The 27707-nt window shown below is 47.0% G+C and overlaps 2 protein-coding genes and 1 long non-coding RNA gene across 5 annotated transcripts in view; 1 reads left to right on the forward strand and 2 right to left on the reverse strand.

Annotated features, from left to right (window-relative positions):
* Positions 1-1587: 1587 nt before the first annotated feature.
* LOC129603715 (uncharacterized) lies at positions 1588-4411 on the reverse strand. Its single transcript, XR_008693907.1, has 3 exons — positions 4204-4411; positions 2495-2740; positions 1588-1870 (listed from the first exon to the last, which is right to left on the reverse strand). It is a non-coding gene; the product is annotated as an uncharacterized LOC129603715 (long non-coding RNA).
* Positions 2735-20373, forward strand: lin28b (lin-28 homolog B (C. elegans)). 2 transcript variants are annotated; one of them, XM_029141754.3, is made up of 4 exons: positions 2735-3802; positions 4611-4804; positions 14096-14283; positions 15956-20373. In XM_029141754.3, exons 1-4 carry the CDS (start codon positions 3793-3795, stop codon positions 16269-16271), a joined length of 708 nt encoding a protein of 235 aa, XP_028997587.1. In that variant the 5' UTR covers positions 2735-3792; the 3' UTR covers positions 16272-20373. The 2 variants fall into 2 exon arrangements, with proteins under 2 accessions (XP_028997587.1, XP_055362506.1); XM_055506531.1 differs by having other exon boundaries at positions 2735-3685.
* A 4412-nt stretch (positions 20374-24785) lies between these two features.
* Positions 24786-27707, reverse strand: part of LOC114849248 (glutamate receptor ionotropic, kainate 2-like) — a 49882-nt gene continuing 46960 nt past the window's right edge. For both annotated transcript variants that reach the window (XM_029140454.3, XM_029140457.3), the window contains exon 16: positions 24786-27208. In XM_029140454.3, the coding sequence (XP_028996287.1) occupies positions 27044-27208 (165 nt within the window). In that variant the 3' untranslated portion in view covers positions 24786-27043. The remainder of the gene's footprint in view (positions 27209-27707) is intronic.

A 27707-nucleotide genomic window follows, 5' to 3' on the forward strand; every position in this document is an offset into this window, starting at 1 on the left:
TTCGTTGAAACAAAAAAAATTCAAACGAAATGTTAGAATCTCTTAAAGGAAGGGGTTGAATAAAATACGTTTTTATTTGTGCACACATGAAAACAGAAAGTTTGAGCAGTGAGCTGAAGATGAGGAGGAAAAGGTAGAAGCTCAAGTTGAGCTTATTTTGCAAGAAACAAAAATAAAAGAATCCCCTGATGTCTGTTAAAACATAGTGTCTGTGAGTCCTCACCAGCTCCTGCAAATTAAGAGCAGGCTGGATGAGCTGCTCTGCAAACTGTGCTCACTGCTTCCTGCAGAGGATGTGAAAGGGTGAAGATGTGTAGCAGTAAACACACAGGATGCAACCTTTAAAAAAACTTAAAAAGAGGGGAAAAAAGAGTGAGAGGAGCCCAGTGAACCCTGTGAACTGCGCTGACGGTAACGCAGGGTAAAGTCAGATTTCCTCTGGGAGCCTGCAGGGTGAGGAGTGGGGGTTGGGTGGGGTTAGCTGGGGTGAGGAGGCCAAAGTCTACACAGAAATGTTGTATTCAAAAAGCTTAGGAATTTGCTTGTTCTCATGAGGGTAAATGCTCGTATTATCAGTTAGGATCAACATGATCAGCTCCTTATGGATCAGGCTTCAATTTGCAGCTTGGTGGTGGATTTCCTCAAATGTGCAAACAGTTGAAGAGGAATGACCATAGTTTAAAAAAAAACAGTTTGATCCTGAAAAATGTAAGAGAAAAATGTCCTCATGTGGAATCGTCAGAGAGTTTGATAATACTGCAAATGCCCCAGAAGCACTGGTGAAAATATATCTGAAACTCTAGTTGCCTTTACCTGACACTGTCAAACACTATTTGATACTTTATGTATGTTTTGGGTTAATTCAATCAAATAAAAGCAAATCTACACTCAGTACAAATTATAAATCTGGATTTAGTGTCAACATGGATTCACATTAAGGGTTTTCAGCCTTCAAGTCTGTCCTTGTTGCATATTTTTGATTATTTATGAGTTATTAGTAAATGTATCAACCTAAAGCCATAATGTTGGCAAAATGTGATGAGGTTGAAAATCTTAAACTTTACTTTTAAACAAACAAATCATAAGGTTCCAAGCTGTTATCAGTCAGAATGAAATTATCAGAATAGTCTAATAGGATTAATAAATGTGATTCAAAACAGTCAAAGCATTAGTTTACAAATGGAAAGGAACCTGAAATCTGCATATTTCAGATTATCATAACACAAAAGTCTTTTTGTCATGACTGATGTGAAGGTAACAATTTACTAACTAATTATTCTAACTGTGCTGCTGCAAACCGGAAGTGAAAGTGTACAGAAATAAAAGTTTAACACTAATAAAAGTTTGTGTTGATATGAAAAAGGAAAGAAAAGTTTTCATTTCAACTTAGAACCACAAAAATAAAAAGCAATTATTTACACAACAATCTTCTTCCCTTTTTTTTCTACATAAAAGGAACTCACAAATGGAAATAATTAAATGAAAGAGTAAAAAATGAAAAAGTGGGGAAAAAAATGAATGTGTAGCAAAAATGTTGAAAACAACCTAATCCTGTAACACAAAGAGAAATTATTGTTTGGAGTAAACTTCAACTTTTAATTTGTAAAAACTGGAATAAAACATACATCAGAAACTAAAGTCCTTTTAGAAATGTGCATTAACTGCACTTAAACAACAACTAGTGTAAAAATAAGCAGCCGGGTTGCAACGTTTTTTCATTCATTTGCGCTCACCTTGACTTTGAATCTCCTCTACTCCTCGGTGGCTTCCTCGCAGTAACACACCCACCTCCCTCCATATCTAAATGAGTCCCCGTCACAGAGCTGCACACGCCGGCGAGCCGCTCCACGCTGATTTCCACTGACTGGCCCTAATCAGAAAAAGCTCCTGTCAGGATATGAGTGAGTGGATAACATCTGACACTGGGTTCCAACCCCGTGACCCAAACAGTAATTCTGCGGCCACTGCGGAGGCCTCCTCTGCAAGCATCTTCAAAAACAGGTCTTTGCGCGGGGGCTGAGGGGGGAGGGGGGGGGGGGGGGGGGGGGGGTGGAGTGGGGGTAGGGGCAGAGCTCGTGAATTCCGGAGGGTGGGCTCTTTAGCTCTTGTGGGTGGAGATGGACTTGTTGTTGTTTCATTACTCCAACGTGTTTTTCCACTTCCCCTCGCAGCCCAGTCGAGGAGATGCGAGACAATCGTTGCGCGCCTTGTTGTTATCAGCTGGATGTGTGGTCTTGAATAGCTTACGCTTAAACCTTCCTGTCAGTGGACGTAATGCAGCATAGGACTTGAATAATGAGTAAGTGGAGTTTAAACCTGTGCAACTTTCACTTTTCTGTGTGTTACTGTTAAAAAAACATTATTCACATAATGAGCATTAATAAAGTATGGAGATAGAAAAACTTATTTCTATTAATAATCTACTGTTTGTCCTAATTCTACACAATCAACATTGAAAGTGACTTGAGAAAGTGTCTGTTTTCCTGAGGATTACTTTTGTAGCATCACGTGAGGCTCATCACCACTGAACACATCAGCCTTCAGGTTTGTTTTTCTGGGTTTTCCAGTCACATTCCAAAGCTGTGAGTTCAGCTTCTCCTCTGGTGCCCACTACGATGCTGGGAGCGAAGCGCTCGTGCGTTAGGAGCTCGAGCCCCTCGAACAACGTTGCGTCCACAAGTTTGTCTGTTTCGCGTGAGGGCGGAAGTGACATCTCGCCTCACGGTTTGGGTCGTTGCTCCTGCAACAAAGACATTTATTAAACATGAAATTTAAAACCATACCTTTAAAGAGGATATTTGTATGAGATATAGAGTAAACAGGAGCTAATAAGTACATAGACAAAGGTCATGTGCCTCAAAGTTGTTGTGTTGTTGTGAATTTTTGGTACTAAAACCTTTATAATAAGATTATAAGTACAGGAGAAACACGCATAAACAGACATGAATGGCTTTGTAGCACACTGACACACTAACAATCATTTGCTATGGTGCATGGTTAATTATGCATAACTGCACTATTCAAGTCGGTTCGACTGCAGCAAACCACATAACACTAAACAAAAAGCAACATGTTTGTGCACAGATGCCTTAACATGCCGCCTACAGATCTAATCTGCTTTCATTTTTATTATTTGCTGGACCATTACTTCTTTTTTTCAAACGCTCCATAGGGTCCAATAATGAATTGAATTGGATTGCATCTGATTTAATTCCAGACCATTATAGTCTTCTGCAGCTCCACCAGCCTCTAATACTACAGTAGCCTGGTGCATGTAGCACGCTGCATTCTATAGTGCATATTATGGCGTATTACTGTGAACGTGGGTGTTTTCTACAATCACTCATCTGTGGCTGTTTACCGGTGGTTGCTAGTGCGATTCCCCCCCCTCCCCCCTCCCCTTCCCGTGAATCGCGGTGCAGAAATTAGCAGCAAGAAAGCATGTAATTGACAAAGTCACGTGTTCTCACTACGGGAACGGGCACAGCCAGCTCGCGAGCGAATGAGAGCGAAGGAGGGAGAGAGAGAGAGAGAGAGAGAGAGAGGCAGCGAGAGAGAGAGAGACGGGAGAGAGGGAGAGCAGTACAGAGGTGGTGCGAGCGAGGAAGGGATTGAAGGGAAGAGAGAGAGACATGACAAAAATATCAAAAGGCAGAAAGCACGCCGTACCATGCGAGCTAAATTGGTGAGCGATGGGATCGAGGATGTCGGATTAATGGTGACTACCGCAGCCCGTTTTCGCAGAGGAAGCTTCTCTATTGCAACTTGGGCGCAGAGGGTCCGCGGGGAAACATGGCCGAAGGTTATTCTGCAATTATTTCCTATTATGTTTCTTTGATTTTTGCGCTCCTAGTTTTTGCCCCTCTGTCTGATCGCGCGACGAGGGAGGGGGCAAGGTGCAACGTGATTATTGTTCCAAAGAAGAAGAAAAAGAGAGAGAGGGCGAGAGAGAGAGGGAGGGAGACCCGAACCGCCCATGTCGAGCACCATATGTAACCATGTTCCGCTGCATTAATTATAAGCATTGTTTGAGCGTTTATGCTACAGTGGCCACTCGTAAAGCTCGCGGAAGCACGCGTACACCTGCCCTTTTGTGGATCCCGTAGCCTAGAGCTCTCTAGCAGGAGCGAGGCTGTAGATGCACGAGAGAGAGAGACAGAGAGAGAGAGAGGGAGAGGGAGAGAAAAATCTTCCACAACTTACCCCGACTGAGCATGCCTGTGCACGAATCGGGGGCAATCATCTGTCACGGAGTAGCAAACAACTTTTGTTTCGCGGGGAGGAGGGATGTTTGCCGTGATGCACGCGCAGGACCGCGGTCGCCACGCGCCCGTCGCTCGCGCGATGGCGAAAGGGTAGTGGTGTAGGAAATTTCTACCGGCCTTGAACTTCGCATAGCCTGTGTTCGCAAGCGGAGGGAACCCCCCCCCCCCCCCACCGCCACTTGAAGAAGTTTTTACGCAACCGAGCGCGTTAAACTTATATAAAGCGGCGTGCGCGCGGGGAAGCGGCCGTCCCGCGGTGTGTCTGTGGAGCTACAAAATGTTCTGACTTGCTTCTTGTGTGTGTGTGTGTTGCTGCCCCCCTCTCCTCCCCCCTCCGGGTTCCAGGAGGGCCGGGTAAAGGTGGCGGAGAAGACGTCGCCAAGTCCAGCACCGAGCAGCAGGACCGGACTCGACCTCAGGTCCTGTTGGGATCGGGCGTCTGCAAGTGGTTCAACGTCCGGATGGGTTTCGGATTTATCTCAATGACCAGCAGCGAAGGGAGCCCCGTCGACCCCCCTCTGGATGTTTTCGTCCACCAAGTAAGTTGACGCAACAAAAAAAAAAAAAAAAAAAAAGAAAGAAAAACACAAACCAACGAGGGCTAAACATCTGCTCTGGTGATGCGGCGCGCGTCGGGCTCGCGCGGATTTGGTTCGACCAGAAACGTGGCGCGCGACGGTTGACTCGGCGACTTTAAGTCCTATTTTTCCACGCGTCTCTCACACATCCCGAGGCCCCGCACTCAGCGGTTACACTGTAGCCTTTCGCGTGTACAACACGACGTGTTGCCGTGTAATCGCACGTTGTCCACGGGCTTGAGAGAACACGTTAAGTTCCCCCTTCGAGCCACATGCATCCACCCCCCCCCCTCCCTCGCTTCCCCTGCGCACCGTGGAGGGGAAGGGACGGGAAGGGACGTCGTGTGGCTGTGACGCGGTTAGTTTCACACTTGGCCCTAACGGCGGACGACGTTTTCACTGCGTTTCCAGCCGAACTGCACGTGGCTGCGTCGCCGCTCGCCCCCCGTTTGTTCAGCACCCCCACGCGCTCCGGGGCCCGCTCTCCGCGGGCTGCGCTGTTGATTTATTGTCCACGGAGTTCATTTCACGGGCCGTGTCGTGGGGCCGAATCTGCCGCAAACAAAGGGCAGAGGAGCCCTCGTCTCCGCCGTTAAAGCGCCTCGTTTACGGTGCTGTAAAGCGGCTTTAAAGCAGAGGATGAACAGAGGCGTTTTCACCCTCTCCTTTGACTCCCTTTTCCTAGAGGTGACTTTAATGTGGACCCACAGGATGTTGTGCTGAACTGGTGGGAAGGGGGGGCGGAGGGGGCACATCAGGGGTCAGATGTCAGCAGTGATGCAGAAGATGGACTCCTGCACAGGCTAATTTACGGCTTCATGAAAGGCATTTGTTTGTTTAAATATATATTGTGTTTTTGGGTTTGGAGTCATGTGTAGAAAAGGGATTTGATTACAGCTGGATTTTTTAACATAATTAAATGAGAAGGTTTCAGAATTATATATCTTCATTTATTATATGCGGTGAAAAGTTTGATGTTTATCTGCTAGCAATAGTTTTTTCATAATTTCCTTATGTGGACAGTTTGATAAAGGATTTGCGAATATTTGCAGTTTTGCAGTGAACCTCATAATGGAGGCACGATTATGTGTGAGCAGCAAATGAACATTTAATTTTGCGTCAGCTCTCATGCGCGGGCGCCGCGTGAGCGCCGTTGTGGACATTTGTAATGAGGTGGAGGTTTAGGAAGTGCTGCGTCGCGTTCGGCGGTTGATCGGTGCAGGAAGCGAGCAGCAGCATGAGGAGCTGAGCACAAGTGAGGAACAGCGTGACCTCTGACATCTGGAGTCGTGATTCTGACAAAATCACGCAGGTATTTTTCCAACAAGGTGTTTATGAAAATGGCCGCCGCCGCGAAGCATCACTGTCGTCTCGGTGGGTTTCATTCATTGCCTGTCACTAATGTGTTTTTGCACGCTATATTTAAAACAGGCCGGTTGTTGCACAGCTTATAGACGGATTGACATGCACACGGCGGATGATGCGTCCGCGCTGCGTGTTTACAATAATACAACTGTCATTCAACACGAAGACCAGGCAATATGCATTTATGAGCACGTTGTCAGAGCGAACGCAAAACGCCCCCTCGTCTCCGCGTTCGCATTCATCCATACGCTGTCATTAAAGCGGTCGGTCGTCTCCTGACCGCTCCTCCCTCCTGTCAATGCTGAAAGCCTCACGCCAGCTGGACTCAGTGATGCTATTTGTGATACAGCGGCTGAAATGTATACTCGTGAAAATATAATTAACTGCCAACAATTATTTTGCTCTCTAAGACACGACAGATTATCTGACAACAAGTTTGCACAGGTTCAACTGGAACTAGCACAGAGTTAGCGTCGCTGCTTGAAAAATTCAGTTGTCAAGTGGGTTTTGCTATTTAGCTAAATCTAGAATTCTTGCAGACATCTGCATCAGTGAAGAGCACTGGAGGCAGAATAGCTGCATGTCTGGCTATTGATATACTTGCATAAAGAAGAGTGAAAGGCACCGTTAACGTACATAATAAAACGGCGTAAAGGTCCCAGATTTATTTCTCTGCTCTGACCTGAAAGGCTCAGATATGAGCGAGGGAGGAAGCGGTGAGGACGATAAGGTGGGAGAAGAGGGAGAATGAGGACAGGAGAAGGCAGGAGGAGGGGTTTTCCTAGGAGAGGGAAAGTGGAGGGATGTGGGAAAAATAAGTGTGGGTGAGGGGTGGCGGGCGGGCGGGTGTGGAGCGCTGGCTGAGGAGGAAAACATGAGTGAGAGGTCGGAAAAAGACGAGTGAGCGGAGGAGCGAGAGAGAGAGAGAGAGAGAGAGAGAGAGAGAGTGAGTCAGCGGGCGGCCCCTGCCCGACCGTGAGTCCTCTTCCTGGGAGGCCTCTTCATCAGGGCTCCTATCTGATCACTTCCTTTTGAAGGTGTGTGTGTGTGTGTGTGTGTGTGTGTGTGTGTGTGTGTGTGTGTGTGTGTGTGTGTGTGTGTGACCGTTCCATTACCTGGGCCCAGCGCGTCCTCCGCGCGTGCACGTGTGTCGGCTCCTGCCGGGAAGCAGCGTGGGGAGGTGCTCGCTCCTCGGGCATTCTTTAAAAAGAGGAATTTCTTTAAAGACAAAAAAAAAAAAAAAAAAACGCAGGAGGACTGGGTGGGGTGAAAGGGTGTGTGGCGGTGAGGTGGGGGGTTGCTTGCCCTTTGTGGGTAATCAGTTTGAAATGTTGAACAGTTTGCTGCTGCTGCTTTTCTCCCGCAGCCTCCGGAGTGTGTGTTCAATTTGTGGAGCCCTGTTCAGTTCCTACTTTCTGCTCTCGACCGCCAGGTTGTTGTGGCCCATGCGAGCCATTGTGAGACGTCTGGGGTTGTGTGTGTGCGTGTGTTGTGTAGCGAGGTTAAAGTGGGCCCCTAGTGAGATTAACCTCTGGTCCGTGTCACCGTTTGGCATGCAGGCCCCACCCATCTCTGCCTCCAGATAGCCAGTATCAGGCTTTGTCTCTCCTGCCGCCACACTGTCCCCACCCTCATCCTCCACCGCTGAACCCACCCTTCTGCTCGGCACATCACAAAACGCAAAGGAAGAAGAAGAAAGGCTGGTCACGTGACTTCCGCTAGAGGAGCCGGCCTCAGAGAGCTAATTGGAAAGGTGGCGCAGGCGGAAGCGGAGCGCGGCTGAAAACAAGTCGCGGTTCACCTGAAGTACACGGATCCCAGATCAGCCCAGCGTGACGGGAAAAGCTCGATTGCACCTAATGTTTATGTCAGGACATTTATTCATAAATATTAACAGAATGAAATGTTTGAAACTAAAGCTTGAACCAACACATTTAGGGAAAATGTGTTTGGAATCTGAATATTTTCCTGAACGTTAAACGCCTTTTGTTTTCTTTTCTTAACTAGAAAATAATAATAAATTATCGGTATAATTAACCAAACCCTAGGCAGCAAAATTTGTTACTTGTGATGATAAAAAACAGTGAATGATCACATTCGAGAAGCTGCAAAAAGCCAATGTTTGAATTTTTTCTTCACAGGCAGTTTAATCATTTTTCCTTCTTTGACCAGCTCCAATTTGAATTGATAAATTCATTATTAATTTGAAACTGTTGCCTACAATTGTTGCACAAATAAAATAGATACATAGATACATAGAGAAGAAACCTAATTTGAAAGAGACTCCTTAGATATTAATAACAAAATAAAACAAAAGGAGAAGATAAAGTCTCCTTGTATCTAAATGTTGGGACCTATAGAAAACGTGACTCTTTACTTAATTTAATTTGAAACTGAGATTATCTAACGTCCAAATAAATTTGTTGATTTTAAGTTTTGTCAATGCACAAGATTTCGTTCATAAGTAGATTCGAGTTTGAACCGCGCAGACGTCCATCTCTGCATCTGTGTCATCAATCAGCTAATGAGCATTATTCTCCTGGCGTCACGCACCACGTAGAGAAACAGAATTAACAGTCAATCGCGTACATTGGAATAAATAATAATATAATAAATCCTATTGTGTAGCATTGAATGGGACCGGCGTATTGGCTTGCTGATGGCGGTTGGTTGGCTTTTCTGCAGCGCCACAGCCGGTCGGTTGTGTGGAACACAGCGAGGTGCTTTGCAGCAGCGGCAGCGGCTCTGTTTTGAATGGGCGCAGTTATTAGCCGGGCTGTGTGTTTTATCACCAGTCACCTCAGCGAGGTTCATTTCCCCCCTCGTGCTGATAAAAGTAGCAAGATGATCTAGTGCTTCCTCTCCCAGATCAAATATTTGCCCCAGTCATAATCGGGAGTGTTGGATGTAGTTAATTTGAGGCAGGGGAAACATGAAGGCTTTTAAGTATGCGATGGGGGTTGGGCCGGGTTCAAAGGTCAGGGCCACTAATGACAGCGTGTTGAGGAGGGCTTGGCCGTCAGCATCACAAGAGCGGCTCTGTTGGTGGGTTCCAGCGGCACGCTGGTGTGTGTGTTCCTCCCTCGCTCCTCTTTCTTCTTTGGTTTATATGCGTCCTGTTGGGTTCCGTCCATCAGAGCTGATCTGGCCCAGCTTTGTGCACTTAGCATTTCCTGTGTGTAAAAAGCTGCTTAATGGCATTATGCCACATGGTGACCGCCATCTCCCTCACGCTCTCTGCGTGGGCCACCTCTGACTTAAAGCATCCCATAATGAGGCGGCGGTTGCCACGGCGCGCGAGGGGCTGGTGTGGGATGCTGGGTCTCCTTTCTCTGCTTCCCCATCCCCTCACGTTCCTGCTTCCTGTATTGATTGCTGGGCCCGGTGATGACGAGGGCCCGGCTGATGAAAAGAAGGGCTATTTCTATCCAGGATGCTGGAGTCGGCATCGATCGCTGGCTCCTTCCTACACCCACGCAGCCACACACATGTACATATAGGAAGGTATTTATTACACATAAGGAAGCTTGTAAGCATTTAGAATACGCCGATATCCTGTGTTTGTCGGATCGGTTTCCTTGGTTTTTAGAATCTGACAGTAGCTGCTGATGGATGAAGTTTTCCATCACACACATTTCTCATCATCATGCAGCGCTTCCATGTATTATAGACCTATTTATGTGTATCTTTGGCTGAGGTGAAGTCCAAGAGATCTGAATTCTAATACTCTATGTTTTCCTCACTAGCATCTTGAATTGAAGGATCCGCTCTGAGTGTCACATGGTGTATATGGAAGCTGAATTCATCCTGGGAAGATGATGTTGTTCTTGGAATTGAGTTTAAATATTAGGGCCTTGTTGTAGAAGTTTCTAGTTTGAATCTTGTTCTGCTTCTCTCTCAGGACGTAAAGAAACGTCCTCACTATCGAATATTTGCAAAAGTGTGATTTTCGTGAATCAAAAAAATTTAGCAAAGGTGGTCAAATGTTTGTCTTCATTAAGAAATGACCCACAACTAATAGTATTAATCTGCTCTTCATCATTTATCATTTCAAAACCCAATATTTTTCCAGAGCTAGAAATTGTTTGTAAGATTTTCTTTATATAAAGAGGGACAGTTTGTGGGTTAGGACAATTAGAAAAACTATTAGAAATAGTTTAGTATTTAAGTAAAGTAAAGTAAAGAAATCATCCTAAAGGTAAAATAATTGGAATAATTTTCATTATTACAAAATAAATTTTATGAGTTCCTTATTTTCAAATCAGACTTTTGTTGAAATCTTTTTGCTTAACATTAAACAACTTAATTAAACGTAATTACCTTTAAGGTAATTTAAAAAAATAATGCCAAGAAGACGTTCATAGTTTTTTTGTAGTTTATGTCTCTGACTGAGGTGTAAGACTCAGACTCTCAGGCATTTGTATCTATGATTATGAACATTTCATTTGCTTTGCATTTCATTTGCTTTGTTTTGTTTTTGAATCTGCAAATAGGGAAATAAACTTAAGTAAGATATTTAACTTTTTCAAAATTGTGTTGTATAAATTTGCCAACACCAGCACACAAACATGTGTCCGAGCAGCGACCAGAGGATGCTGATCCAGAAATCGGGCCGTGTCCCTTAGTGCAGCTGTGCGGCCGCTTCTCGTCCACACGTCTTGGCTTGTGCAGGATCCTGGCAGCTCTGTCTCAGCCCATCCTGTCCCAGAACATTCCATGTCTCATCCCGCCCACTATTCCCGGCGATTCCCGTACTTGGCTGAAAGCTTCCCGCTGGTCAGGTTAGATGCGGATCTCGTCTCCCTCTGGGCAGACGGCAGCTTGCTTCTGTGGAGCCTCCTGGTGGTCTCTGGGCCTCTCCCATCATCCTCCAGCCGGGTAGGGGAGGATTCTGGGATGCTCCGCTCCTTATCAATAAGGCGGTTTGTTTCTGGGTCCAGCCACTGATAAGGAGTCACTCTTCCGTTGGAGCTGGAGGCTTTTCCAGCCCCCCCCCATCCACCACCCACCCTGCTCCAAGCCCCGCCTTCATTTGTGCTCACCCTCGCTCTCCTACTCTGATGTTTGCTTGTTCCCTCTCTTTGTCCGGCCCCCTTTCCTGACCTCTGTGCGTAAAGCGAAACGGGTCAGGACACCCGCCAGGTCACTCGAGAGGAGAGGGCTTGGGTTACGGGTTCTGATTTGGGCAGTTTCATCACACACGTCCCACACCTAGATGTCCATATGCTGCATTTTTACTCATTGTGCATCTAGCAAACGGGCTCCTGCAGGCTCCTGCCTGGAAATGAAACAGGTCTGAGACGCGAAGGCACGGGTCTGATGCCAGGTTCTGTGTGGAGGCGATCTGTGTGTGCGTGTGCTTTCCTGCTTTCTGCAGAACAAAAGAAGTCATGTGGTTTCCTCACTGGTGCATTGTGGGCATTGAGGGGGCTGGAGAGGGCGTAGGATGCTGAGACAAACTGCTCAACTTTGACCTGGAGAGACGAGCTGCCTGTGGATTGAAGACAGCGCAGGGGGAGGAAGTACTGATCGGAGACGGCCCATTTATTCGCTTTTTGCTGATTTCTGCTGCAGGACTCATTTTAGACGTTGAGACGGTCTAATGACAAGCAGCAGAAATCAATCGGTGCTTTAATTCGAATGCGCACGGTTCAAACTGCCCTAGGTTTGAAAAATGAATATCCAGGTTTTTAAACATCTTAGCAGTTCCATAGTAAATGAGTATTTTATTTAGTTATTGGTGATTATAGGGTAGAATCAGGTGTCTTTGCTGCAGGCGCCTGTGATAGACCCTCATCAGTTGCATGAAGCCAGAAGCTCAGCTTGTGACTCACCCCAGCGTCCCTTCTGTTTTATTCCCCCGCTCACATCTGCTGTGCAAAAACGTCTCCGTCTCCCGATCCTCGTCCTTCCCTCGAAGCCAAATCCAATATCCCAACGCCCAAAGTGGCGGCGTCGTTGGCCGTCGATCGACGGGGAGCGGAGCGGCCTTGGCTGCAGCCCTCGCTGACTGCAGGGAGAGGAAAGGAAGGAGACGAGAACAGGGCGAGAGAATACGTTCTGAGCATCATTGTTTTAATGTCACTATGTAAATAAGGAAGTTTGAGGTTTTTAGTTGAATAAAAAGAATTGTCACATGTCTGTGGCCTCAGCATACGCATTTTAGCCTATTTTACATTATTACAAACTGAGAGTCATTTTCATTTCAGCCGTCAAACAGAATACATTATTTTTAAATGTTTAACTACGCAATTCATATAAGGAGCTGATAAATTGCCCTCGGACAATAAAGGTGTTATTTATGACAATAACGAGCACAAAATATAAACATGTAAAACTCAATTCACTTTCATTTTTATTTTATTATTCATCAGACCAGAATAATCTTAAAGCAACGTCAGTCTGAAATAAATTCTCACGTCTTTATCTGAATTTTCTCTTTAATCTACACACTTCTAGACCACACCTAGCTTCCTGCAGCACTTGTTATCACAGGGCGTTTCCACAGTTTCCCATTTGCTCCCCTCGTCGTGCGTTCGCCCGTCTCCTACACATCTGTCTCCTACACATCTGTCTCCACAGCAGGCGGCGGCTGCGTCTCGTCTTATTTATAGGCGCGGGCGTATAGAGGGCTATAGGTCCGCTCTGCGCGCCGCGCGCTCACGTGGGCGCGTGTTTACCTACGCAGAGACTCGCAGGGCCGGCGGCGGCGCGTGAAGGTCACGGATGCGCTGAGTGTCAGCCACTCGTTCAGCGCCATCAAGACGACATAAATCACGGCGCGGCGCTCGTGTAGTAACTAAATCAATAATTCCGATCATGTAGATAAGATGGATGAGGGGGGACGCCTGCGTGGGTGCAGCGCGCTGGTCTCCCTCCCTGCAGATGGAACAGGAAGCGGTGCGAAGAGCAGATAAAGGGGAGCAAGGACACCGGCTGTGGCGGTTGGTGTGAGGCACACGCAGTCAGTCCCACATTTTAAAAGAGACGCCTTCGTGCATTCTGTTTTGTCGAAGGCCTCGCCGTGAACTTCCCTGGTGTTAATAAGTGTTGTTCCTCCTGTGGCACTTTCCCGGAGTGTTGATTAAACAGCTGTTTGTGCCCAAACGCACCGCCTGGTAGCGTCGGTACAGTATTCACGGGCTCAACTCGTCCTAATGGCTGCGGACCGGAAAAATTAGCTCCGAGTTGGGTGCCGCACAGACCTACACACACACACACACACACACACACACGCACACACGCGCAAAAAGCTGAAATGAATCGTTAAATCGAGTCTTTTCAGCGGGAGAAAAAAAAAATCGACCTTTTCCCTTCGAGACTCTTTTTTGCCTTTCAGAGCCGGGATGTGTAAAGCGTGCACTTGGTTTAGTGGCTCATTGGAGAATTAAAAAAAGCACAGTAGTCAAGGTAAAATACATGCCAGTGCCATCGTGTATTTAAATGACATGGTGGAATTACCTTTAATGAGCTCTCAAGCGATTCAACGTTATTCAAGGATACATGGGCGTTGAACATCATTGAAGCGGCTCAGGCACGTTTCCACAGATGGACATTGAACTGCGCTCATAAACCTCTGACTGATGAATATAAGATTTGATTCTTCCGCGATCTGCGTCTCATTATTTGACACTCAACGAGGCCACTTGTCGTGATTGACGCTGACTCCGCGATACAACGCGTGACCTTTCAGGCTGCTGATTCTTTGACTCCACGCGTGCTTCGAAACTTCTCCTCACGCGGAGCAGTTTCCCGTCAGACGCGGTCGGAAGCAGCACAGAACTGTTGAGGCTTTCATTTCACACTGGTGACTCCATGTCGCTTCCATCGTGTTTCTCTTTTCCCTCCTGCCACCGTGAAAGGCATAATCGCTTTCTCTCCCCACAGAGCAAACTGGTGATGGAGGGCTTCCGCAGCCTGAAGGAGGGCGAGCAGGTGGAGTTCACCTACAAGAAGTCCTCCAAGGGCCTGGAGTCCCTGCGGGTGACCGGACCCGGCGGAGGCCCCTGCGCTGGCAGCGAGAGGAGACCCAAAGGGAAGGTCCCACTCCAGAAGCGCAAACCAAAGGGAGACCGGTGAGAATAATCAAAATAAGTCCCGAAACGGAGCTTTGGTGCCTAATAACTCGCCTAATAAACGAGCAGAGCTGCTGCTCTATAGTGGACGGTATATGTACGTCTCACCGCCGCGAGCTGTTTGTGAGTGGGCTGAGATTATAGATTAAATCTATTCAATCTGCCCAAGTACATGCCTGTTGCTATGGTTATTGTGCACCATGTTAATGAAGTGAATGGAGCACTTTGCCTGTCAAAGGCAGCATTTGAAATCAATTTGCCAGCTCCTACATTAGAGCTGAGGTTAGGTGCAGGAATGCGTGGGGGGGGGGGGGGGGGTTGTGTTCCCCGCTGTCAGAATGTCTCCGCTTGACGTGGACGTATTAAACGGGACTCCGGTCCTGTAGGTCCGATGCTCGCGATCGAGTGCAAGCCTGGTTTTAAAGGTGTGAAAAGAGGAGCCGTCGGTGGAAAAGCACAAAACCTGATCGGGGCCGGGTTGTTTTACACGGCTGAATTATTCAGCCTATTTGGAATTCGTTGTCATTTATTCAGTGTTAGGTCAAGTGTCCCCGCCTTCCACTGAGGCGGCAGGAAGGCGGTGTTGGATTCGGAGGTGGCAGGTAGATGCGGCGGCCGCCCCGACACCTGCCGGCCACTCCATTATGCAGGAGGCCGCTTTCTGGACACGCGTGCGTGTCTGAGATCACATCCGTGAGGCGCGGGCGAGCAGACGAGCGAGCCTTTGTCGCCGGTTGGCAACGCGCGTGAACCAAATGCCGCTGAAATTCCTGGAACGCTCAAAGGAGGCCGCTGCCAAAAGACAGCGTTGAAATGGAACCGACTGCACAACCTTGTAGAATTTATATGACGCGCTGCTGCCCACGCAGTTCCATATATTCAGTCTGAATCAGGATGGGTTTTAATGTACGTTGCAGTGGCAGTAAACAATTCACTGCATTTCTTACTATTACTTTTCAAAATACTTGTAAAAACTACTTTATATCGTTTCAAATTTGAATGATGACATAAAATGGCCTAAAATGTTTAAGCGCTTCTAAATTTGATTAAATCTTAATATACAAAATGTTTCTTATCATAGAAACGAATTCTGCCACAGATAAATGCATGTTATTGCCATATGTGCATTGCATATATAAATATTAGACAGTGTAAATTAAATATAAGAACAAGCGTAAAGCATATTTTAAAGGATCTGTTTTCTTCAGTGTGTTTGATTTAAGTAAAAGAAAACTTACTGTGCTTTTTTGGGTTTTCAATGACTTCAATTAATAATGTTTCATCAATAATTTACTACATCTAAAACACACATTCACTTTATTATTATGTTATAGGAAATATGTAACATTTAGTTTTCATTTTTAAATTTTTCTGCAATCCTTAAATGTGTCCTGGAAATAGTTCAGAGTGAAAATAGTCTGTCCTTCATTTATTTCTGATGTGCTGACAGTTTGGCAACGCTGCTTCATATTTGATGGTTTACGTGCTACTAGCGAGTGTTCATATTAGGTGTTATACCACCATCTACTGGTGAATTGGAATGAGAGCAGCTCTGTCAGCGCCACTGAGCTGCAGCTGTGCTGCCTGAATCAGTTTGAATCAAAGGAACCATGTTTTCCTTTCGGAGCTATTTTGAAGTTAAGACCTTTCTGCTGTCCTGTTCCCTCTGCAGCTGTTATAACTGTGGAGGTCTGGATCACCACGCCAAGGAGTGTGGCCTGCCCCCCCAGCCAAAGAAATGCCACTACTGCCAGAGCATCACGCACATGGTGGCCCAGTGTCCCCACAAGGCGCTGGCGCTCGCCACCGGCTCTCAGGACCAACATGCGTCTACCTCGGCCTCCAGCCCAGGGACCGGGGCCTACCTCTGTCCCCCCGAGGAGGAGGGGGAGCGCTCTGGCTCGTCCCCCCTGGAGGGCTCCTCCTCCTCTCCAGAGGAGCCCCAGACACACCGCGGTCCCCGAACCCACCGGTGGAAGAAATCGTGAAGACGACCCCCAGAGGCGCAGCTGTCGCGGCTAGCCCCCGACCCGAGGACACCCAGAGCCCCCCCTCATCTACCTCACACCTGTGGAAAAAGAAACAAAAAACGGGAGGTCTTAATTTCTTTACTAGTTTTTTATTTTTCTAACCAGCGTAGCTATGGCAACGATCAACGGGGTACAGACGTGTGCGAATGTGTGTAACTGCCTCGCAGTCATCTGGTGCAGCTATGGCAACCACCGCTGGAATGGTGACTGCGGGCCGTGACTGTGTTTTCTGTTTGTTTGTTTCAATCAGCGCAGCTCAAGGGTGAAACAACCTGGCCCGATTCTCCTCTCGGTCCTCGTTCCCCCGTTGGACCTACCCGTTGGCCATTTTGAAATCCTTTTTTTCCCTTTTCCCTCACATATCTTTACAATTTAAAGCCTGTAGGTGTGAAAGCTTTTAGCTCATTTTTAAGAAGGATTAGATGAAGCGTCGCACCCTCCGAGTGATAATCCAGACCCGTAGGACTGTAGCTTGACCTCCTCTAACACTTTAGGGACATCTTATGGATTTGAGAGGGAATCTTTATAAATCTTTTTAAAAAAACGACCACGAGCTGCTTGAACACATTGACCTAGAACCTTGAAACACTCACCAACGTACCTCTCTCTCACACGAGGCAGGCCGGACCAGCTGATTGTCGAACCGCGGGCGCGAGTCAACACTAATAACCTGTTATGTTTCCTATTATGATACGACGACATGCCTTAGAGAACACGTCATATAACCCAGCTAGATATTAGATTAGACTCAACATAATGAAGCAAACTTAGCTTTTCATTTTGGTTTCTTGCGTAAATAGTTGAAAATAACATTACAATTTATAAATCATAGTATAAGTCATTAATATATATGTAAAGTCACGAGATATAATTAAATTCTATTAACTTTAAGTAATGCATTTATAAGGAATTAGCTCTGACATGAACAGGCCTGTTTATTGCATGGGAAGCTATGCTGAGCTCTCTCTCGCCATCGAATGGAGCCCACGTTTTATTTCCTGGAGCTCCCACTCCACGCGAGCACAACGGCTCCGTTAACGAGCATCGCAGAAGCCCGTTCCTCCTCCACCCGTGCCTACCCGAGTCAGCGAGCACCAGGCGGGTTCCTCCGCGGGGGGGCTGAATAGAGACAGAGCGCTGAAGAGAGGGACGGTGCTGCTTTTGGTACAACTTGAATCCCGAGCATGGCTTTCGTGGCACTTATTTGTGACCTAACAACTCTTCTCTGACCATATTGAATGTGAAAAGAGCTCATCCAAAGTCGACTCTTCACAAAGTTCACGTCGGGTCGCTTTGGAGCTGGATCTTAATGTTGTGACAAATCAAATAACTTTGTATGACGATATCTATCTAGCTTGCGTGTGTGTGTTTATAAAAGCTCTAAGTAGACAACCAACTTTTTTTTTGGTATATTTCTGTACCAAAGAGTTTGGCTTTATTTTTTGAAGGCATTTAAAGTTCAGATTTACTGAAGTGCTTGCTGTCCTTTCACAATAAGAGAGACTTATTGCTGAAAGAGCAGCGCTGCGGTTGTTTTACTTTCCTTTTCTTGTTATTTTTTTTTTATGTACAGCTTTTTGAATGTGTGCGTGCATTATAAATGAAATCTCAACAATGCAGCATGACGGGAAAAACAAGTGAGTGACCAAACCACAGAAGGAGCACAGACCATGCTCAGATCTCTATGGAAGCATCTTTTTTAACGATGTATTTTTACATTTTTACACACAATTCCTCTCAGGATGATGAAATGTTCTCAGGGAATTAACCAAAAAAAGTGTATTTTATTCTTTTGGGAATCATCCACTGACTGGCTCAACAAACTCTGCTAAGCAATGGTAAAGATGTAACCGACTCATGTACTGATATTAGCAACTACCTCTTGAGTTCTACATAGTTGTGCATTTCTTTTTGTTCTGTATATTCTTTGATGAGCTTGTCATGATTAACTGTAGGTCTCGATTGTACTGAGGTGTTGTGTGAGAAGTTCCCTGCTGTTGCCACAGACTCCCTGGTCTTCCTTTCCCGCGTTTGATGAGTTCCTTTGTTTCCTCACTGCAGAAGCATCCTATTTTTTGTTTACAGCAGAAACCTACCTCATATTCGCTGTTCTCTCATAACGTTACCTCCTCCCGGCCCCCCTCTACCTCCTCTGCGCAGTTTGCCCGCCACAGGGCGTCTTTCTGGCCAATCGGGTCGTCCCAATCAAGGCGCTCGTGAAGGTCGGGGTCTCGTATGGGACGCGTCAGGCTCAGTGTTAAGCTGTGAGACGCCAGCGAGTTTACCTCAGCTCGTCCAGTGTTAAATACGAAATAACTGACATTTTTCGTTTGTAAGTGTTTGAGCGTAATGGACTTCGTGACCACTCGATCCGATGGGCCCACGCTGGAGAAGAGCAGGACTGTACTTCACACCGTGCCTATCTTTACGTTTTGTTCGTTCCGACCCTTTCACCAAACACGTGTCCCCGCTTCCGGCGCGCGTCGGCCATCTTTGCAACATGTGGCTCCTCTGCACTTGTAGCTCGGAGCCATGGTGATGAAAATAATAATGAAGACAAACATTGTTATCAGTAACAAACTGAAATGACTTTGCAGTATTACAGCGAGGCTACGAATGGAGTCACCAGTTACGAACGAAATACACGACCGCAGTAAGAAACATAGCGATATCGTTGTTAGTAGCTTTGTATTTTCTTCCAATCAATGCAACTACTGATTGATCTCATCTTTATTGTCCTGTTCAGTATTTGACAGCCAAAAACCGTCTCCAATCTCCTCCTGAAGGGAGTAATAATCAAAAGGCTGCGTTTTGCATAACGAAGCCGTAGAATCGCGTTTATTCACGTGTTCGCGTTTCGTATTCCGTGAGACAACACAAACATCGGTGCCCGAGGCGGCGCCTGGTGTTCAGAGGCGGCTGCACGGCTCAGCTCACGTGGTGGTGTCAAAGATTGTAATGTTTCCGTTTTTTATTTGAACCTGTATTAACATAATCGGCTTTAAAGGATAATTCAATCTTTGAGGGCATATTTTTTACTCCGTCACTGTGGAAACTTGGGCTGAATTTAAACGTGTTCATAGTTAAAACCCTGAGTCGTTTGCTGAATTTGGCCAAAAACAAAACAAATAGAATAAATAGCAAAATGTCTCTATGAAGCTTTTGCCCACATTTTAATTCAGTATTTCTTAAAGATAAGCTGCTATGTTAGAAAACCCCAGTGGGTCAGCACTTACTGTTGTTTTGAAGATATTTCCATAATCTCCAAAGACTCCTTGAACCGTGCAGATGAAAAATGAGTCAGTACACTAAACGATTACGTTTTATTAACCAAATTCCCAAGCCGTGCATCTGTTTGGGAGCTAAACTAATAGCGGAGCTGCCAGCTACCTTGCTCGGGAGCAGAGTTGCGACTTCATAAGGCTCTCGAGTCTGAAGGGACTGTGGAAGTGGGGAAATAAAGATGGGTTTAGTCGGAGCAGAGCCGAGCGGTAACAGGTTAGCAGTGACCTCCCACTGGTCTTCGTGAGGATTTTAGCTGACCTCAGCCTGAAGATACGACGTTTATTAGCACATTTTGGACATAATTTAGTAGAATTTTTTTATAAACCTTCAGGTGAGAAAGATTGAATTATCCTTACGTCAGCCGTGATGATGAACCTGAGCAGACAGACTGCAGCTTCACTTACCTCAAGCCCGCCGGCCGCTCTGTGCTGAACCTTGACCGGAGACGCGTCGCACGGGGAGTCGCAGAGCGGCGACGCTCTGCCTCCGAACCGAGGCCCCCGTTGGCCGACGACCTCACGCCGTTCACGTCTGCCTCCTCCTGCTCTACATCGTGGCCAGAGGGAGTCTTCTGTGCTCTCAGCCAAGCACTGATGCTCTTGAATGGGGAAAAATGTTCTACTATGTGCATATCACTCATTATTTTAGCCCCAGTATAAGTGTACTGCCTTTTTTATTTCTGTGAATCTTGGATTGGATTTTTAATTATGTCATAAATGTTTTACTTGATTGGAAAATAAACATATTATATTGGCATTAAAGTATGTATAATTTCCTACTAGATACTGCGTTGGTGCCTTGCTTGCATGCGGGTTCTTTTTCCATTCATCTCAGCTTTTGAAATTTACACATACGCTGAAATTAAACACGCACGATCAACAGCGGACGACACCACCGAGACCAGAGAGGATCAATGTTTACTTAGGTCACGGGCTTTGGGATGTCTGCTTGTTTGTCTATCAGTATTCCCTTCAAAGGTCCTCATAAGAATTAAAAAAACATACACCACACAACAGGGGAAAAGCCAAATCGATGAAGCTAAGGTCAACACTGAAGACATCTATATATAAAACCCATAAATTATCTGTTTTGTGGAAACGTAAATATTTCAGAGACCACAACAAACTTGTGGCGTTAACTCATCTGAGTGTTTGACAGACATTGAACTGTTGTCGTCGGCGTCGCTGATGAGCGACTGATTGATAATTCATGCCCGTCGGCCGTTCCAACCGCTGCCACTCACAGGGGTCACGGAGGTGCAGCAGCTAATTCCATGCCTGGCTTTCCCCATTATGCTGTGAACCGAAAGGGGAAGCAGGGGAGGGAGGAAGGAGCAGAGGTCGCCGCCTGTGCTAAACCGGGGGACGCCGCAGCTCCACCGTGTTTATTAGATTTCCAGCCAACGCAACTTTGAGCTCGGCGCAATTATGCGCGCGCAGGGGACATTACCGCGGCGTATTCAATTATGGGACTGGAGAAATCGTTAAATACATCAGTCACAGCTTCCGCGTGACCCTGAGAGTCAGCGCGAGCGGCGCCGGCCTGTCAGTTCGGCGCCGCCTCCACCAGGGGGCAGCGTGGCGCCGTGGTTTCTGCTCCCCCCCCCCCTCCAGGCCTGTGAAGGACACAGCCAGGCAGATTAATCACCTCTACACATCTGACTCACCAAACACGCTGGTGCTTCTTCGCCGACCCCCCCACCTCCGCTCCTGCTGCTTCTCTTTAATGGCCCGCCGCCTCGCTTTTTATAACCGCTTGTCTGCGTCCGGAGCGCGTCCGGGCTCGAGGAGTTGCATTAAACAAATCCTCTCCCCGCTCGCGCGCTCCCTTTGTTGCTCAGCACCAGTCCCCCCCATATACGGTCCCATCGTATGGTTTCTCTGGAGACGGCTCGGTCAAGGTCAGCTATTTTTGCGGCGTGTGATATTGGAGGTATCGCGGGGAAGCTCTGATAAGACGAACGCAGGGAGGATGGAGGGAGCTCACACATGCAGACTGTCAGACGCAGTAAAGAGAGGAGTCCATGTCTCCTCCATCTTTCTCTTTATCGTCCTATTCCTCATTCCTAAACTGCGTGTTGACCTTTGTAGTGCTGCCTCCGGGCTGTATGCTTTAACCTTTCCTGCGAGCTAGAGGGGCTTCCTGCGCTGGGAATACAAGATAAATCATGACTGCGGCCTGTTAACGCGACGGACAACAGCACAACACGCGCGCGCTGGCGCCCGCGTCTCCATAAAGACGTTCAAGCGTCGGTGCAGCTGGCCATTACACGTGCAAGTGCGCCCTGAATTATTCATCCCTCGTTAAAATGCAATATGAGCAATGATGAGAGCCAGGAGTGCTTTGTTTTTTTGGCTTTGACTAAAACACAGGGGTCATTAGGAGTCATTTCTGGTCAATTTTGTCAATCAGCTGGCTCCAGAGTGAGACAGAAGAGAAATCCCATTTGGTTTCTATGCATGGGGAGTTCACATTGAAGGAGATCAGAGGGGACAGAGAACGAGATGAGAGAATCGACATCTTCACGTCTCCATTTGGCTTCGTATGAGAGGAGGGAAATTACTTTAAAGCTGCAGCCCATGATGAGAAAAAAGGCGCTGCGCCTGATGTATTCCTCCAGAGGTGGAATCAACCGTATGAATGACTCAAAGGCAGAGAGAGGAGGGAGAATGAGAACGTCAGAAATTAGTTGGAGAGAACCTAATGGGAGATTTGGGTGAGGAGCGGGCGAGATATTTGACAGCAGCGAACAAAACAGCGATTTCCCCCGTCAGGAGACGTGACTGGTTCCACGCGCATAGAGAAACGCGGCGGATGTCATCAGACCGGGAGCTCATTTAGCATCAATCTGGGGATTGTCAGACTAAGCACAATAAACACGTCCGTCTCCGACTGCGACGCCGCGGTGCCTTCACCTTGTTTTCCCCAGGACAAGTGTAGAATAGGTCACGAAAATGGAATAGCCTCCAAACATCCCATTAGTTTTTCTCACCCCGCGCTCGAAGAGACAAGCAGCGCTGTCATCCCTCTGACAGAGCTGTCATAGCATCGAGCCAACCATCCTAGTTACACATAAAGCAAATAGAAATGAAAACATTGTCAGTGAAAAGACTCATGGGGTAACGGAGATGCCAGGAGCAGGGTGAATCACTTAGCAAGCTGTGCTCCTCCATTCTGCAGCTGCCACCCACCACAACACATCTGCCACTGGGAGGGGGAGGAAAACGCTCCGGCGGAAAAAAACCCGCATCCAAGCGAATTGCTACATGACACAAACGATCACTTCTTCCAATTGAAATTCATTTGCAGGAGAAACGGGGTTTGTCCCCCGTGGGCGCGAGCGTGGGGAGCGTGCAAACGCGCACACGCTGGGTCCCAGTAAAACCAGCAGACGGCCGGTGCCGGGCTCCGTCGCCTCTCCAGCGTCAGCATCAGCACCCGCATCCGCATCAGCAACGCCTGCTCGCCTCGGCCACGGCTCAAATCCCCCCTTTATTGCGTTTCACATTAAACGCGCTGAATCCACAGAAAGCAGCCAAAGCGCGTTTCTGGACCTGGAACATCAGAGGGCGAGTCGTCCGCCGCCGCCTCGACCTGCCACCGGGATCCCGTATTGTGCTGATATGCGCCGCACGCTCGCAAATCATTGAATTATTTACCCGGCTCACGCCAGGAATCGGTGATTGCTCCAGTCCAGCGGGAGGCCGCATAAAAAGGCCTCAAATGATTGAACCGCTGTCTAAAAGCAACAAGTGACGGAGTGAGTTTAGACAAAAGTCTAAACGCTCCCTCTCAGTGCAGATTCGCCGTTCGGCCTTCGGCGAACAACAGCCGAGCCTGATGGGAGTTGTGAATAAGTCACAACTCAATCTGACGCTTCGGGGGGAAAAAGTCACGAGTCGACGTTATTACAGTTTACCCTGAAGGAGGCGTGAAGGTCTGAGCCACATTTCACGCTTCCACTCAACAGCTGCTCAACTGTTTCATAAAAAAAAGAAGCCAAATGAGACGAGGTAGGCAAACCCGGCGCCAACGCGCTTGTTGTGTTTGACAGGATGATGGAGGGCGGCGATCATAAAAACGAGACCCTGGTTTCGCTCCGGCTGAGGATTTACAGGCCGGAGTCGTCTGACGCGTCGCGAGGAGGCACCAGCTGACGAGGGCCTTCCACCCACTCAATGCATGGGCTCCAACTTATTCAAAAGCAAAAAAACGGGCCTCACATGAGTCTTAATATGGGATCCTGAATTATTAATAAAGTCTGTGGGAAATGAAGAGAGGAATGATTTTCCTCCTTCACAGAACCTTCGCTGGCAGGTGCTATTAGCCTGTGATATCTGTCTGACAACTCAAAGTCACATTCAGAAAGCCACTTTCTGTCCACAACTCTATCGCGGCCATTAATTGTCTAATGAACAAGATGTTATCCAAGGATACCTTTCCAATGAGCACTTAGGAAGAGGAGGAAGAGGATTTAATATGATGGAAATAAGTGTGACAGACTAAACTGTCCCCCCCGAACGCACTGACGCATGCTGTGACCTTCGCTGCCAATCTGGAGGGCGGCCGGCGCGGCCGCTCGCGTCGGCGGCGCTCGGGCCGCGGCAGCGGTTTCATCATTGCTCCAAGAAAAGCCGCTGTCAGGGAGCGGGGAGCCGACCGACCGACCGCCTGCCGCCGCCCGAGGGGGGAAATAACAATAAACATTGGAAAATCCGAGTCGGGGGCGTGGGGGGGGGGGGGGGGGGGGGGGGGGGGGGGGGGGGAGGGGGGGCTCTCTGTCAAGACGGGCACTCTCCTGTGCGCCGCTGCGAGCTCTATATACTTAGAGTTGTTGATTCTGTGATGTGTGTGTGTGTGTGTGTGTGTGTGTGTGTGTTTCAGGAAGTCTGTGGTCATAGAAAGCAGGCGCTGAGCCAGCCGCTAACATGCTTACAATCCTGATTTGATTAACAATTTAGCTATTTCCTAATGCATTCATTTCTATAATAAGGTCTGTGGGCATTTAATCAATTAGACGAGGCTGACATTTCAGCAAACTGCAGGACACAATGCTCATCATAATGCTTGATGGCATCGATCTGATCCAAAACGAGATGCTGAGGTTCATCCCGACTCCTGTTCATTTGTTGTCAGAGGATTCTGGGGGGGGGGGGGGGGGGGTGCACAAATAATAAAAGGCAAAACTATAATTATGACATTTTAATGACATTATTTTGAAAAACCTTGCATCAACGTCAACTTCCACAAGCTTGTTGTTGTTTTTTTTTTCTCTCCGCGACAGCAGCCATTTCTAATAAAGGTTTTCAGGTATTCGATCACTTGCACCACTTTTGCGTCGTAGAGGAAATGACAAGCAGCACTGGGAGATGATGTCCCTGTCATAATGTCCTATTGTGGTAAATAAATGATTACATCCATTCATGTACAGCAGAGATGTCAGCACCCCTTGGGTTCAGTCTCTGGCGTCTGTGGAAGGACAGACGGACGACAGGAACCTACCGGTGCTCGTCGTGGAACACGCTGTGGGGCCAAAAAGGACCGCGTCCCTCTGACAAACACAACACACATCTGGAGAGAGCTAATGAAGTCATTATGTGCTCCAGCGCCAGCTCTCGCCATCATCACGGCCCCGAGTCAACACCAATGCTTTCAGCAGTGTCTGTTGAAGCTGGAAAAAAAAAGCCAAACACATTCATACAGTGGATGGTGGAGAATTAGCAGTGTTACGACGGAGTCGCCCGGTTAAAAAGCGCATTCAGTTTCCCATTTGTTCTAAACACCAGACGACAAAAGCTGCAACGAACGAGCGAACTCCATCTGCTGATGAAGATAAACGACGGGGCCGGGAAACCCGCAACATCTATTAAATGGAGCCTGTGAGGAGAAAATCTACATCCTATCAAGTCACTTTGTTCATTATTGAGTCCTAAAGACAATATTGTCTGAAATATGTAAAAAGTATCTGCCAGTGATACGACTTATTTCAAGCTGTTTGTTGAAATGATTTTCCAGTGACACTTTTTATTGCGACGCAGCCATCTGCCCTCAGAGGAAGCAGCCAGACTAACATTAACACTAATACTGATGAACAGAAGCTGCAGATCAGCTCATATAGAAATATTAGAAAACAATGAACGTAGGGGATTCAAGGTCAAGATTGTTTAGGGTGTGGTTTTGGTTAAAAGTATATTTATTGGTTGATAAAATCTCATAACATGTAACTTTTTTTTCCATTTTCTAAGCTAAAATGTAGCACGATAACAAAATGGAGCTTGACATGTGTCGGTACAGAGTCGATATTTGTTGTACGTTCATGACGGCGTCTTCCTACTTCGAGTGGCACTTCCTTCACAATCTCATTCTTCACCCCCCACCCCCACCCCCACCACCAACTCTCGAGACTCTGTGCGCATTCGGGCCCCACGAGACTCTAAAACAAAACAACAAAAAAAAAAAGAAGAAACGAATGAGGACGAGAGAGATGAGCCTCGCACAGCAGAGTTTGAAGCCCCCGTAGCCACCAGCTGTCAAGGAGTTTGAGGGCTGACTCGGCATCTGCTACATATTCTGTCCACAGGAATGGCTACCATGATACAAAGTACTACAAAACTTCTTGTTCTTGTACAAAAACAAACATTTTTGTAGAAATCCTGCATTTTAAACAACAACTGATACAGAGTGAAAACCGCAGACTGCATGTGATGGCCGACGTGAATAAGGGCTTTGACGGTACATTGCTTGTAGAGGCTTCCAACAGAACAGGCAAGTTCTTCACAATGGCAGAACTTTGGCACGAGAAAGGCATTACAGAAGAAAACAATGAGTATTTGACAAGGTCCAAACTAAATATCGCTTTTATACATCAGTTCATAGTAAATCATTTGGCACTGACTACTGATCCCTTTTTGTCTGTGTGACGTTAGTGTCCGTTCAAATCGTCTGAAAGAAATTCAAGCCACTGAAGGAGGGGTCCGATGGGTTCACACACAAATGGAGGTAAGACAAAAGGGCATTGACATCAACAGAAAAACTACATCTGGTGTTACTGTCACGACAGAGTTCCCCCCTTCTGCACAGGTGTGTGTGTGTGTGTGTGTGTGTGCGTGCGTGTGTGCCTGTGCGTGCGTGCGTGTGCAAGTGAGTGAGTGAGTGATGGGCATTTGTTTCTGTGTCGTCATTCTCTATGTTTTGCCCCAAACCTGCTAGGATCTTTATTATTTACATACATAATCAGCGTTATCCAGGTACCCTCCAAAAATGAACGTCACAGTGAGGTGACTCTGCTCAGGTATCTAAATTTCCACAGGAAACATCTATACATAAGCAGGTGGGTTCAAAAGGAATCCTGTTCTGGCTGCCAACCCCAGTCTGTGGACAAGTCAGCGCTGCTGTGACCCCGTGACCCCCGTGACCTCCGCGCTCCGAGGCCCAGTGTGCGGCCTTCAAGCCATGGTCTCCTTTCCTGGGAGCCTCCTGTCGTTGAACGTGTGCATGTTGATGACCTCCTCCGTCTTCACGATGGCGGGCGGCTGGGGCTTCTGTTTGAGACGGCGCTGGCACTTCAGAGACACGCGCAGCTCGTCCATCATGGCGCTGCAGAATGAGCGCTGCAGAGATGCGAGCGGAGAGGCAAAGTTACAGCAAATATTCCCCTTTTATTAAACTCTAAATATTGTTTTTGGTATTTATTGTAAACATTTAACTCTCCATTATTAAAACTATAAGGATTTATATGTTACTCAGAGTAATATGACAGGATATTTATTCTGTACTGATCTATATGTTGGGTGGGTATAGGGAACTGTGCCTTCTGTCCACTAGGGGGCGCCATCAGTAGAAATGCTTAAAGTAGAAAGAAAAAAAAATGTGCTTACATTAAATAGATTTCAGTGATTTACTTTAAGATGTAGTTTGATGGAAAGCAGCCACACTTTGATGTTTTTTGCCTCCTTCATCTTTTGGTGTATAATGGTTCTATGTTGACTTTATGTTGCATAATTACGCTGCTGCCCTTTTGATCAAAAAACAGATTGTAATCTCTACAGACCATCTCCCTGCTATATCAAACTCCAAAGGCCCAGTCTGCAACATAGGTTCTTTATTAAA

Source organism: Betta splendens, chromosome 24 (assembly GCF_900634795.4).
Source record: "Betta splendens chromosome 24, fBetSpl5.4, whole genome shotgun sequence".
NCBI classification, from domain to species: Eukaryota; Metazoa; Chordata; class Actinopteri; order Anabantiformes; family Osphronemidae; genus Betta; species Betta splendens.